Source organism: Bombyx mandarina, chromosome 16 (assembly GCF_030267445.1).
Source record: "Bombyx mandarina strain Sakado chromosome 16, ASM3026744v2".
In the NCBI taxonomy this organism is placed as follows: domain Eukaryota; kingdom Metazoa; phylum Arthropoda; class Insecta; order Lepidoptera; family Bombycidae; genus Bombyx; species Bombyx mandarina.
This window is the reverse complement of record NC_143222.1, coordinates 2,024,672-2,040,017: the sequence shown is the minus strand read 5'-3', so window position 1 is coordinate 2,040,017 and position 15,346 is coordinate 2,024,672. Positions and strand designations below refer to the sequence as shown.

Genomic DNA, 15,346 nt, shown 5'->3' with positions numbered 1-15,346 from the left:
CCTAATAAGGAAAAATTGTACAAAAAAAACGATGACCAACATAACAAAAATAAATGTCAGTTTCATAAATTTGTTTACTAAAACAGCTGATAAACAGTAAATGTGGTATTTTTTCGATTTATAACATACACTTTGAATTCATTTTGAAGGAAAAATAGTGAACAGTGATTGTAACACACCTCGTAATAGTTAGCAACCAATAAACACGGCCAGTGTTGAAAATGGGAAGTGAAAATAATATAAGCAATGCTGATGGTAAGTCATATTTCTAGTTTAAACCTAGTAATTTTACATAATACAAATGATCATATACACATATATGTATTCTGGGACAAAATAAATACAATTTTGGCAATAAGCATAAAATGTTTTTAAATTATAGGTTATAAATTTGTAAATGCTTCAGGTAAGCAATCTAACTAATATTTAGATTTGATGTAAATAGCTACAATTATATATTTCATTGTAATAACAGATATCATATATTGACCTCATCACACAGATCAATTTGTTAAGGTTAAAAATCAGAATTTATGTGTGTGCAATAAATACCGTTTAATAACAACAAGATTTTTGTCTTTAAAGAAAATGATACACTCATTATTTGGTTAACTGGCTTCTTCTTCTTTGTCTCCACCTAATCCCACTAGGTAGGGTCGGCTCAGCGATTTTTTCTGTTCCATTCTCTTCTATCAGCCGTCATCTCAACACTGACTCTTCTCTCTCTCTCTCTCTCTCTCTCCCATATAGGGCTGCCCAGGACCTATCATTGTGGTGATCTTTGTGCGAGGCCTATCTAGTGGATGTCTATGAGCTCATGATGAATCATCATCATCATCATCATCATCATCATCATCATCATCATCATCATCATCATCATCATCATCATAATCATCAGCCTTTATCTGCCCACTGCTGGACATAGGCCTTCCCCAATGCCTTCCACATAATGCGGTCCTCCGCCTTCCGCATCCAACGACTTCCCGCCGTGCGCACTAAGTCGTCAGTCCACCTGGTTGGAGGACTCCCCACGCTCCTTGTGCCCATCCGTGGCCTCCATTCGAGGACTTTCCTCCCCCACCTGGCGTCGCTGGCTCGACAGATGTGACTGGCCCATTGCCACTTCAACCTGCATACTTTGAGAGCTATGTCGTCGACTTTGGTTCTTTTTGATGATGAATGATCTTTTATAACTTCATTCTCATATTTCCTTTTCTTCCTTCTGTTTTGGGCTTTTGTTATACTTTTTATATTTATGTATTTTAGTAATTATTTTATGTTTTTTAAGTTAATTGAGACTAGTCTTAATCTCAAGGCGAGGGAGGTGAAAAGTTATTGTGGCCTCAAAAATAACATGCCCAGTTTCGAATCAAAAAACTTCACGCAGGTCAAAAAAGATTGAAATATGTAATTAATGCGTTCAGAAATGACTGCCAAGAAGAAAAAATACATTATATATTAAAATCAAACCAGCAAGTAATATTTTTCATGATTATAGTAGTAGAGTCTCGTGTGAGCCTTTGAGGCTTTGACTTCATGACACAGCGTGTGGCGGTATTCTGTTGTCATGTCTCTAAGCTCCAGTAACTAATCAAAAGCCATTTAGGCCATGAGCTCACTCATCAAACTAGGCAATAAAAAATAAGTTAAAATCATGATTGACTAAATTATTTGCTGTGCATTTTACTATTACCTCAGCATAGGTAAAATATTTTTATTATAATACATTTTATGGTGCTTAAAATATCAACATTTTATCTAATGTACCTAAATCAAATATTGTGCCAATGTAGTTAATGTTACTCTCAAAAACATGAATATACTATGAGACGCAAATAGAGAAACAAATAGGTACCTAATGGTCAGATTTGTGATTTTCAGGGATAGTGATGGTGGTTTTTATTTTGCAAAACAGTGATAGATTTAGAGCTTACATGATTGTAACGCCATCTTTGTGAGATCTAATGAATCCTCCTTGAAGGCGTATGATTTTCAAAAAGTTTACTGAACAATGTAATTTTTAATTTAGAACTCACGAACAACCCATTTGCATTCCCGCTTCTTTACGCGCAACATACAAAATATTAAAAGCTAAATTCAACCCGTTTTTTGCCATTATTATCGCATACTACTTTTCTTTAAAATTGTATACTGCTCGCTTCCCGTTTGCCGCTGAGAAACCCGTTTCTTGTCGACCAGTGTGCTTTTTAAAAGTATTTTAACGTTCTCGATAGCGTAAAAGTTAACTCAAATTTTTATGCAGTTGGAACAGCGTCCCTAGCGGCAAACGTAGGCAAGCGTTCCAACTTTTACGCTATCGATAACGCTAAAAAACTGGCACTAAGAATACAAAACAGGGTATTTCTCAATTCATTTATCGAAAAAAGAATTAGGTTTCTTTAAATGGTGTTTACAGTCAGAGCTAAAACATTTCATGATCCATTCGGGATGCTTAAGGCGATGAATTTATTTAAATCTATTCGGAATCTTTCAGCATTCCTTAATGAACCTATATTTTACGTAATTGATGCCACGACTGTATGCCAATATATGTTTTGCTTTTATTTTCTTTTGCTCACAAATTGCTTTGGGATGTTTGAATATGGCGATAGATGTGTTGCCAATTCTTATGTAAGTTGTTTTTTTTTGTAGATTGTATACCCTGGCAACGGCAATACACACATAACAGTGGTAGTTAATTTAAAATAAAAAGATAGCATCACTATTTAAGTATACCTATATCTATCAGTACTACGTTTTTTTATTGCCCTTGTAGGCAGACGAGCATATGGCTCACCTGATGGTGAGTGGTTACCGTCGCCCATGGATTTCAGCAATGCCAGGGGCAGAGCCAAGCCGCTGCCTACCTTTAAGTACTCTCAACAAGCTTCGTTTGAAGAAGGACATGTGATAGCGTTCGGGAAACACCGTGGAGGGAAGCTCATTCCAAAGCCGGATGGTACGTGGCAAAAAAGATCTCTGGAAACGCACTGTGGATGAACACAGTGGCTCCAGGTAGTATGGATGACCTCTACTCCGGTGGCGGGCGGTGCGATGGTAAAAACGAGATGATGGAATCATCTTAAACAATTCCTCAGGGCGTTTTATGCATGCATGTTGCACTTTTTGTTATAACTTCATAATTTGTGGGTAATAAATGTGTATGAACAAAACGGAAACTGGAAAAAAAGTTCACAGACTGTTTGCCGCCATATTAAAATAAATTCGATCCACGTCCGCATGCCTGATTTCTCGTCCATTAATGAACACACCACGATCGTCGTAATATCAGTATAGAGTAGCGTTGCTTCTATTTTACAGCAATTTTTTTTTTATTGCTTAGGTGAGTGCACGAGCTCACAGCCCACCTGGTATTAAGTGGTTACTGGAACCCATAGACATCTACAACGTAAATGCGCAACACACCTTGAGATATAATTTCTAAGGTCTCAGTATATGTAGTTACAACGGCTGCCCCGCCCTTCAAGCCGAAACGAATTACTGCTTCACGGCAGAAATAGACGGGGCGGTGGTACCTACCCGTGCGGACTCACAAGAGGTCCTACCACCAGTAAAGCAAGAAGAAAGGAATAATTATTGTGCGTACTGAGTAAAAACATTTCTAATTAACTAAAAAAAAAAAGTTAATGATAATTTAATTTTTTATTAATGATTACATTCTTTCATTGTGCAAAATTTAAGCTTCATTTACATTATGAACAGCATTACAGCAAATAACTGAGACTGCTTAAAGCCAATCTAGTGTATAGGGCTTAGTTATCAAACTAAAATTGCAAGTTGGCCCAAAAATAATGATTATCAAAGCCTGTTACATGTCGAGAGGTCATTTAGGATAAGACGTCCGGTGCATTCGTGTGTAGCGATGCACCGGTGTTCGAATCCCGCAGGCGGGTACCAATTTTTCTAATGAAATACGTACTCAACAAATGTTCACGATTGACTTCCACGGTGAAGGAATAACATCGTGTAATAAAAATCAAACCCGCAAAATTATAATTTGCGTAACCACTGGTGGTAGGACCGCTTGGGAGTCCGCACGGGTAGGTACCACCACCCCGCCTATTTCCGCCGTGAAGCAGTAATGCGTTTCGGTTCGAAGGGTGGGGTAGCCGTTGTAACTATACTGAGACCTTAGAACTTATATCTCGAGGTGGGTGGCGCATTTACGTTGTAGATGTCTATGGGCTCCAGTAACCACTTAACACCAGGTGGGCTGTGAGCTCGTCCATCCATCAAAGCAATAAAAAAATAAAAAAATGAGTGTAGAAAAAGACAAGGTGTATTATTTTTAATACGAACTCATCCACGGTGATAACGGATTTCCGCGTATTCTTGAAAGTTGATGTTTTGTGCAATCGACGCTTAGGAAGCCGTGTTTCAAACAGGAAAACCTTTGAATGCCACACTACAGAACTAACTTTGGTCAACATTCTGTCGTTTATTACACGAAGAAAAAACCCATTATAACCTGAACCTGAACTATCTTGATAATTATATGTTTAGTGGTTCAAATGCGTTAATGAATACATTGTTACTGTGTATGCTGCATTTATAACAATTTTTTATTTTTTTTATTGCTTAGATGGCTGGACGAGCTCACAGCCCACCTGGTGTTAAGTGGTTACTGGAGCCCATAGACATCCACAACGTAAGTGCGCCACCCACCTTGAGATATAAGTTCTAAGGTCTCAAGTGTAGTTACAACGGCTGCCCCACCTTTCAAACCGAAACGCATTATTGCTTCACGGCAGAAACAGGCAGGGTGGTGGTACCTACCCGCGCGGACTCACAAAAGGTCCTACCACCAGGATGTACAGGAATATATAGACGTTTTTTTGTATTGTATTTTTCTTCGGTTTTCCTGAGTTCTAGATAATTTTAAAACTACTTTTACGGTCGTGCGTTTTAATCATTCTATCTTTCTTTTATTTATTTTTAACTAGCGACCCGCCCTCGCTTCGCTTCGGAAACATTAAATTTTATTATTGATAGCTGCGTCCCGCGATGTTACCCGCGGTTATTGTCGTACCGCTGGTGAAGCCACGGGGCGAAGCTAGTCTAAAAAAAGTAAGCCTAAGTTACTCCTTATATCATCAGCTACCTATCAGTGAAAGTCCCGTCAAAATCGGTCCAGTCGTTCCAGAGATTAGCCGGAACAAACAGACAGACAGACAAAAATTGTAAAAAATGCTATTTTGGTGTATGTACCGTATATATATATATTGTATGAATGTAGTAAAAAGCTTTACAATATTACAAAAAGACACTCCAATTTTATTTATATGTATAGATGAATATTTTTTGAGAGTTCAGCTTAAAAAAAAAAGGTTTTTATATTTGGTATTTTGCGGGTATGATCTTAATTTACGATTTCATTCTTTAATCGGCAGTCTTTCTTGAACGTTCAATGCACTCGATATTATTATACCGGGCGACCTGTCTGCAAAGCCACGGACGCAATTCAATTAACTTTGTCCGTTCGCTAAAGACTGAGGCCGTGAACCTATGACGTCACCAATCCGGAAACCGAATGCACGAATCAGGAAAATGAGCAACAGTGCCGTTCAGTTTTATTTATTATAGTTTTAATTAATAAAACTTAGTTATGTATTATGCTCGTGTTATATATTGTTAATGTCAATTCGAGCAGTTGTTTCTAGTTAGAAAGTAAACTTATCAAGGTTTTGACTTGGATAATTTTAAATGACTTGTATTTTTTTATTTATTGCTTAGATGGGAGGACGATCTCACAGCCCACCTGGTGTTAAGTCGTTACTAGAGTCCATAGACATCCACAACGTAAATGCGCCACCCACCTTGAGATACAAGTTCTAAGGTCTGAAGTATAGTTACATTTTGATGTCAATAGTTGAAACCTTAGCTTGGGCCACTGAATCGTTATCCTCCTGCTCCGTGCGTCGTGTTCCTCAGTACTGAGGATCGTGAAGTTTACGGAATACATATGTAAAGGTTTTCTAGGGAAAATTGCTAGTGGTGGGGTTCCCGCGTCCTTCCACAGCAGAATTTCAGAGGCGATTTAGTCCCTCTGGGCTACTGAAGCCCTAGTCCGGGTTACTTGACCACCGCCCGTTGCTCGGCGTTATATTTTTACGGCCGGGTAGTTGGCATGCCGGCACCTGAATACTGAATCGTTATACATAAGTGTAATTACGGATTACTTGTCTACAAGTGTGAGATGATTAACAACGTCTTTTTCTAAGATAGGCTTGAATTTTATAATAGGATACATTAGCAGATACCGGATAGTTTGTGAGCCCTTATGGGCACAGAATCCTTTCTTATTTATTTATGTCACGAAGCATCGTTGTTCGAAGTGGTCAATGATCGTATTGAGTCAATTGAGTCTGTGTTTATTTAAAGAGTGTGTGTATTATGTAGGATGATAATGATAAAAGGCGCGTCAGTTTGCAACCTGTTTATGGTGCGACGACTCGACACAGACTAAACTAGCCTTTCCCAAAGTGGGCGATAACGCCCCCTTGTGGACGCTGCAGGCCTAGTTACCGAGACGGCCGACGTGTCAGAGCCTTCAATTCGCCTCGAAGGCTCCGTCGGCTGGGCGTCCTTGGGGTGAGCTGCGCTGTCTGGTTGCAGTGTTGACCGCGGTAACCCCCCTACCTCATCCGGGTTCTGACCCCGGAGGGGATCGGACACTTTGGCAACGAGCGTAGGGGAGTCGTTTAGTGGGTGAACCCTAAAATTCCTTGGGCCCGCGGTCTACTATTCAGATCGTCAAGTCCCACATACACCGCGCGCCCCCTAGGCGCGGGGACCTCGTAGGAGGTTCGGCAGCCGGCCCGAGAAAAAAAAGGCCTAGAGGGGGACGGTAACAGACCCAGGAAAAAATGGGGGCGTTGTGTAGAGGGTTAGAAGGCGATTTGTAATTTCATTTAGGAGGATTCTTAGACACCGACTGAGCTCTCGCTATAATGGTTTTAAATAGATAAAAAAAGGGGGGCGCTAAAAAATAATTTATTCTCATAGTGGACAGTAGACAAAATGAGTTTGGGAACCCCTGGACTAAACTAAGCCCGCTGCAATCATTATTGTCAAAACATTTGGGTATTCCACTTTGTGGTCTGGAATATGATTTCTTCGATAGTCACATGAGGCCAAGCGTCACTCGTGTGCGGCTTATACCAGCAAGACCTTAAATCGAAATCTCAGCCCCAATGGAATAAGGGGCAAAAAATAATAACCCCCCTCTTCAAGCAGAAAGTCAAGTAGAAATAGTTAGGACGGCTACACGTACTCTTTCTCGTCGAACCCGTCGCTTACCATGAAGGGCTCGGCGAGCAAATTAACCCACTTAGGTTACAAGACTATCAACTTATGTAGGTAAAAAAAACGCGTACACAATGCGGTAAGGCTTATCATTATGATTCGCAAGGATGCCGCTGATAAGTTTTTATGATCAAAGATGAAGCTACCGGTTGTTTGTACACGGATTTGTTTAGTATTGAGAAGAATAAGCGGTACATTTATAAAATTTTATTCTATCAAGATATTACCGGTTAAAATGAATGTTTGAACCGGTTCATGCTAGATTTTTGTTAATCAACTCGACCACATTTTTGTCAAAGGTCTTTCGACTAGGGTTGTAAGATTCTGCATAAAAAAACGATTTTAATTAATCGATTTTTCTTTAAGAAATTATCGATTATATCTTAATTTTTTAATTAATTTCAAAATTATTAATATACCTTAAATATTTTATTTATTGTGTATATGTTTTATTAATTAAAAATAAACAACAGACTATTAACACAAATTAAAGTTTTAGAATAATCAACATTGAAAATAAAATTATTTTTACTTTAAAAAAATCGATTTTAATCGATTATTTCCATATTGATTCTTTTTTCACATCCCTATTATGGACCCCTTTTTAATCGTGGTTTGGATACGACGTTTGTTGAAAAATATATGATAGAAAGTGGGTACTATAATATATTTTATAACAAAAAAGGCTTTGTCCGTAAAATGTTTAGCACACTTACTACCGATGCCATAATCCCAACTACTATTTGAAGTACAATATCGGATGCCCTTAATATCTGTTCAAACCCACCCTTCAATCTGAAACACATTCATTTTATACCAGGGTTTGACGGGCCTAAGACTAAAGGTCCTAATCTCCGCTGACAATAACTAGTATTATGATAGATAGCAAAGCAGATATCTCTTGCCTAAAGGATTTACTTTTTCATGGTTTGAATCGATTTGTTTTTTTGTTGAGCTCTTGAAGTGCCAATAACAATTTATAATTGTCGATCATGTCAAAGACTCGCGAATTCCTTACAAGGTACCTACTCCGCTATGAATCTTATTCCATTTTTGCAAAAGCTCACACATCACATGATTCGCATTAGTAAATAGAAGATGCTTGAAAATTTTTACATGTTAAATAGAATTCTAATGGCCAGTCACGATTTTAGCAAAAATGTGTTAATTCTGTTTAGCAGTAAACTAAACTAAAGGAGAACTGAAGTTTGGATAACTTATTGACACGCACTATTGCTGCTGAAAAATAGTAAGTTGCTTGTAATGTACGTACGGAAACAAGCTAATGACATTGTCAATAAACCTTGCGTTTTGGGTTTTTTGTTATGTGTACCAGTTTAACATGTTATATTATTTTGTATGTAAAAATCGACAGTCACAACAAAAGTCTTGTACAAACTTTTACTGGTGGTAGGATGTCTTGTGAGTCCGCACGAGTAGGTACTACCACCCCGCCTATTTCTGCCGTGAAGCAGTAATGCGTTTCGGTTTGAAGGGTGGGGCAGCCGTTGTAACTATACTGACTGACACCTTAGAACTCATGTCTCAAGATGTGTGGTGGCATTTACGTTGTATATGTCTATGGGCTCCGGTAATCACTTAACATCAGGTGGATGGTGAGCTCGTTCATCCACCTAAGCGATAAACAAATAAGAGAAACATACAATTGTGTTGAAAGATATTTCCGTCGTTATAGAAACGCCAGTTTGGGGCGTATGACAAAGGGAAGATCTTCCACCTAGCGGGTGATATTGCTCGGTAGACCGACGGTCCAAATGTTGTTGTTCGGAACTTACATATATGCAAACTTATCTTGAAAATGTCGTAAGCGAGATTCAGGCATCTGTCAATTATCTTGCGTTGTATGATGGCTACCCACCACACCAGTATTCAATTCATACACTACAGTGTTCATCACATCAATACATTAGGTACCTTAACCAATTTACCTCCTGTTTGCCAGATAATTCTGTTCAATTGAAATATATTAATAAAAAGCTCAAAACGACCACGGAGATCGGAAAGAGTTCGAAAAACTACCTACGATGTTCATTAAAAAAAAACAACTTTGTTTTCGTACTTCTAAAAATGACTACTACTACATTATGAGAAACTAGTCGTACTCGCCCGCGAACATAAATCAACATTACTATTTATTGTCATTATTATTAGGGAGTCCAACACTCACCTCATTAGCCTATCCATTAAGTATATGTATTTTTTACATGGATACCAAGTTTCAAGTCAATCGGATGCATGGTTCAGTAGTTATAACGGAACATCCGTAAAAACCACTGTAGATTTATATATTAGTATAGAAGTATAGATTAAGATGACAAAATACGCATCGTTTGATTTCACGGCCGTTAATAAAGTATTATCATCATCATTATCCTGCCCTTCTCCCGGTCACCGGGGGTCGGCGCAACATGTTTTCTCCTTCCATACTCTTCTATCATATACCATTTCTTTGCTCACTACCCTCTTACCCATATCGTCTTTCACGCAATCCATCTATTTCTTCTTAGGTCTACCTCTTCCTCTATATCCTTCCACATTCATAGTTAACATTTTCTTATCAACCTCAGTAAAGACCGTTAATAAAGTAAACAGTCTCATTATGTTAATATAGAAAGAAGAAGCGATAAAAAAAACGTGTTGTGAAAAACGAAAATCATCGTATACACTTCCTCGGAGTAATCACCAAGAAAAATGAGCGAAAGCAAACCGAACCAAGGAAAACTTTCATGAACAAAACAACGTCCAAAGTCCAAGGTGCTTCAAGACAAACGCCCACATCTGTGACGCTGGAGTTTTTAATATAAGGGGGGGCGTGTCTGATGACGTCAACAGCTTCACCACAGTTTGATCAAACATTCGGCAATATAACACGGCAACCGGTTCGAACCAAAACATATTCGGTATGCGCATTGTTTATTGCCTCTGGTTCTAAATTGTATCTTCGGCTGTCTTGATGATCTTGAATAATGGGCGGTACATTTGAGAACGCGTAGCATCCGATATTATGTTTATTAATGGCTTCTGCAAGCGGCACGAATCACATGATGGGTTCCTTGCTTACGTTGCATAATACGGTTAAATCCGTCGAATGTATATTCGTCTAATCTATATATATAAAAATGAATTGCTGTTCGTTAGTCTCGCTAAAACTCGAGAACGGCTGGACCGATTTGGCTAATTTTGGTCTTGAATTATTTGTGGAAATCCAGAGAAGGTTTAAAAGGTAGATAAATATGAAAATGCTCGGAATTAAATAAAAATAACAATTTTCTTTTTCCTTTGATGTCCCTCCCCCCGTGTCGGACGGATTCCTTTTGTTTATTTTAAGTTTATTTTATACAAAAGTGTAGGTTTTTTTTTAGCGATTGAGGCATTACGAAGTCTGCCGGGTCAGCTAGTGCAGTATATATATATTCATATGTGGGTGTTTTATTTTTACACCGAATTTTTTATTTTTTTATTGCTTAGATGTGTGGACGAGCTCACAGCCCACCTGGTGTTAAGTGGTTACTGGAGCCCATAGACATCTACAACGTAAATGCGCCACACACCTTGAGATATAGTTCTAAGGTCTCAGTATAGTCACAACGGCTGCCCCACCCTTCAAACCGAAACGCATTACTGCTTCACGGCAGAAATAGGCGGGGCGGTGGTACCTACCCGTGCGGACTCACAAGAGGTCCTACCACCAGTAATTACGCAAATTATAATTTTGCGGGTTTGATTTTTATTACACGATGTTATTCCTTCACCGTGGAAGTCAATCGTGAACATTTGTTGAGTACGTATTTCATTAGAAAAATTGGTACCCGCCAGCGAGATTCGAACACCAGTGCATCGCTCGATACGAATGCACCGGACGTCTTATCCTTTAGGCCACGACGACTATACGAATTATACGTGACGATTTTTGTCTTTTATTACGTTTGCTAATTAACATTAGTTTGCTATTATATGACCCCAGACTAGAAAATTACGTCGTAAATATTTCATTTGCATTAAAAAGCAAAGACACTTAAAATGTTCGTGTCTAAAGTCGTCGTGGCCTAACGGATAAGACGTCCGGTGCATTCGTGTTGAAGCGATGCACCGGTGTTCGAATCCCTCAGGCGGGTACCAATTTTTCAAATGAAATACGTACTCAACAAATGTTCACGATTGACTTCCACGGTGAAGGAATAACATCGTGCAATAAAAATCAAACCCGCAAAATTATAATTTGCGTAATTACTGGTGGTAGGACCTCTTGTGAGTCCGCACGGGTAGGTACCACCGCCCCGCCTATTTCTGCCGTGAAGCAGTAATGCGTTTCGGTTTGAAGGGTGGGGCAGCCATCGTTACTATAAATGAGACCTTAGAACTTGTATCTCAAGGTGGGTGGCGCATTTACGTTGTGGATGTCTATGGGCTCCAGTTACCACTTAACACCAGGTGGGCTGTGAGCTCGTCCAACCATCTAAGCAATAAAAAAAAAATAAAAAAAAAAAAAGAATTGACTATGGTAATTTCAGACGTCATCACAAATACTTAGACGCCATTGAATGTTGTTATGTAAGATGCGTTAAGTATGTAATGTTCTTAACATTTAAATATTAGTTCGTTCCATTGTCAATAAGTAAAAAGGACTAATCTATTTCTAAATTAGTAACTCAGTAATTTATTTGACGCGTCGGAATTTCTTGACAAACTTTTCTTCAGATCCAGAATTCCCTGCCTCTATAAACGAGGGAATATTCTCTAAGGAGCCAATAAGAAAGTTGGATTGATGCAGGTTGTTTTGGAGTACACTTAGGAAAATGATGATCAATGTGCTTATTTCTGGACCACCTTGAGTTTTTACATGTATTTGTAAGTTCTGCGTTTTATGGTACTATGACTGTCTGTAATTTCGCAATAGATAAACTATCAAAAACGCATATGCGTTTAGTGTGATTATTCAGAACTAGTGGCCCCGCAGTAGTCGAAATTCGACTATAATGAATTGGAGTTGTAAGTTTGTAGACTACTATAATTGTATTTTATACTTCTATAATCACAAATTTCGCTAAGACTATACTATAAAAAATATTAACAAAGACAAACAATAATTAATCTCAATTTGGCAACAGACGTCAAGAACAAAAGTTTGACAATAAATAGTATGCATGCGTGTGTGCGTCCAATACATGGTATGTAGTGTGTGTAATGTTTTCTTTATTGTTTTAATGTATCTTTTATGCATTATTTAAAAAAAATATTAGCATTGTGCACTTCTTCTCTATATTCTCTATAAGTGTGAAAAATTTCATACTCCTCCGTCCGCGCAATTTTCGTAAAAATGGATACAAAGTTTTTGCTTCACGTATTAATATATAGATATAATCACGCTAGCCACATACGCTCTTTCTCTGATTGAATCTTTCCGCAAATCAAGTTCTAATAGCAAGGCTATTTTACATCATCTCCATGACAGACCTATTATGGAGAATAATTCTGTTTACAGATCAATTGCAGTAAACGTTTCATTAATGTAACGAACGTTGAATGCCGTCTTCAATTTCAATGCGTGAGCCGCGTACCATTGAATCGTGAAGGACATGTTTGATTGTATTGTGTTATTTATTCATGCACGTCGTTAAAAGACTTAAAAAAAAATTAGCATACTTTGTAATTGTTATGGGAAAAAAACGAGAGCTTAAGAAATTGGATTTTGTGTACATTTGAACAGTAAGATTCTAATGGCTTAAATTGAGAACAATTTATTACCCGTATAGTAAAATCTCTTTTGCATTTAAGATGTCTGTTGCATCGGTGTCACACTGTGAAACAGTAACTCTTCAAGTGACGGCAACCAAGTCACTGCCAGGCTGCAGAACGGCAAAATATAGACCCGACCTAATGTATTCCGAATATGAATACCCAAAATAACGGCATAATTAGGTTGCACTGACGTACTAAATCGAAATTTGTATAAAACATTCTCTAGTTTAAAGTTTGGAACTGCATTAAAATATCTGACGGCGCCAGGGATGGCTCAGCGACAGTTCCGTCATCATTAGTACTCGGTTGAATTCAGTTTATTGCAATAAAAGTCGATAATTGCAATAATACTCAACAAAACCTTTTGAATAATAATTATTGAAACTCTTAACACATAATTTTCACAATGACAGGCTAGACCGACAGTTTCGTTTCAACTGACCGACTGACTGAGACGATTCTTTTTTTTTTTTTTTCCTACCTATGCTGATAGGCTTGAGAGGCTATTTCAGCTTACCCTAGCTTGTGTAGGTGAGCTCACGGGGCTCAAACCGGAGAATTGCTAACACTGACCCTAGCAAGAGCGGTGCTTCGCAGAATCTACCACCGGGTCGGATCGGTTAGGTTAGGTTCCTTTCCGGTTCCGGAGATCCGGCGAGAAACTCAGTGGGCTGTGTCTGTGGGAGACGACTCTGTACACGTACCACCATTTTATACTCTGGCGTTACGGCGTCTACCCTACATTTTTGTGATATTTATCAAAACAATAATGTCTTAATATTACTAAAGTCGTTATCCACAACATATCTAACATGCGTATTGAAGCAAAGTATTCTAGAAACGTCGCGTTTTTTTTTTTAAAGTATATTTAGTATACCTATATTTTCTCAGACACGGAAAATCTAAAGGAGTCTTGGCCTCGAGCAAATCTTCGAAATGTGTACAGTTACCGTTTTTTAATACATATTACTAACTAAATAAATATTTCGCGGTCGCCTTTTAAGAGATGGTTTCCTCGCTACCTTCAATACGAATTTAATGCTTGTGTCAACCATAACGACCTTTAGTGTCAAAAATATTTAGACATTATCAGCTCCTTCCTTATTTTCATAGCCGATGTGCTAAACCTTAAACCAATTTAGTGAATTTTTGAAATTAGCGCCTACAACAATTTTATCAAATATATTTAGATAACATACTTTTGTTTTGACAATACTTTCGATTGCTACACGTGTACGTTAGGAATACATTTGTGTTTAACGCAATTTCTTATTTACATCTCTGGTATGTTGCCAAATTCTATAAAAAATATAATTCACTACAAGGTTTGAACAGCATGCCGTATATTTATTGATACCGACTAATAATAAATATCATACAAATTATTATCTTACTCTAAGCCTAGAAAAAAATATATCCAAACAGTCATTTGTATATTAAGTCAAAGCGCTTATTCTCGTGAGTTTAGAAACGATGTCATGAAAAAGATCTAAGGGGGGCCCTAGCATAATGCTAAATTAAATTATAAATCTTGTTTAATTTCGTGGGCATTCCATTTTTCCATTCCATTTTCCATTCATATTAATAGTTTTCAATCTAGGAGATGTATGGAAATGGTAGTGCAAGGTAGAGGGGTTTTCCCTCCCCGACCTCTTGGTCGACCAAAGAAGACATGGATGGAGTGTGTGAATGACAATATGAGAGAGAGAGGAGCGAGTGTTGAGGGACGGCTGATAGAAGAGAATGGAAGAGAAAAATTTGCTGTACCGACCTCACCTAGTGGGATATAGTGGAGAAAAAGAAGAAGAAGTTTTCAATCTACACTAAATACCTACTTCGTTTTGATACTAAAAGTGCCTGATTAACTCTAATATTTATGCGTGGATAGCTATTTCCCGAATATTAAGATCATTCGTCGTTTGTTTGTTAAATAGATTGGGATCAAAGGCCTATTCGTAATGTAACGTTTAATCTATTTGTTTGGTATTGACGTTGTTATTAAAAACCTTGGAGGTTTAAGATTTTGGTTGGTTTTTTGTCGTATTCGCCAATTGCGCACCATGTGAACATCAACAATTTATAATTGAACTAGCGACCCGCCCTCGCTTCGCTTCGGAAACTGTAATTTATTATTGATTTCTCCACTATTTAATGGATATTATTATACATATAAACCTTCCTCTTCAATTACTCTATCTATTAAAAAAAAACGCATCAAAATCTGTTGCGTAGTTTTAAAGATTTAAGCATACATAGGGAC

The 15,346-nt window shown here is 37.9% G+C and overlaps 2 protein-coding genes and 1 long non-coding RNA gene across 3 annotated transcripts in view; 1 reads left to right on the top strand and 2 right to left on the bottom strand.

The window, feature by feature from the left end:
- LOC149501205 (uncharacterized) overlaps nt 1-11,630 on the bottom strand; it is a 69,687-nt gene extending 58,057 nt beyond the window's left edge. Inside the window, exon 1 of the long non-coding RNA XR_016324389.1 lies at nt 10,841-11,630. This is a non-coding gene — a long non-coding RNA (uncharacterized LOC149501205). The remainder of the gene's footprint in view (nt 1-10,840) is intronic.
- Indy (tricarboxylate transporter protein I'm not dead yet) overlaps nt 1-15,346 on the bottom strand; it is a 63,610-nt gene that overhangs the window by 17,314 nt on the left and 30,950 nt on the right. The window lies entirely within an intron of this gene.
- Nucleotides 57-15,346, top strand: part of PIG-S (phosphatidylinositol glycan anchor biosynthesis class S) — a 91,324-nt gene continuing 76,034 nt past the window's right edge. The window contains exon 1 of the mRNA XM_028172850.2: nt 57-255. Coding sequence (XP_028028651.2) covers nt 222-255 — 34 coding nt within the window. The 5' untranslated portion in view covers nt 57-221. The remainder of the gene's footprint in view (nt 256-15,346) is intronic.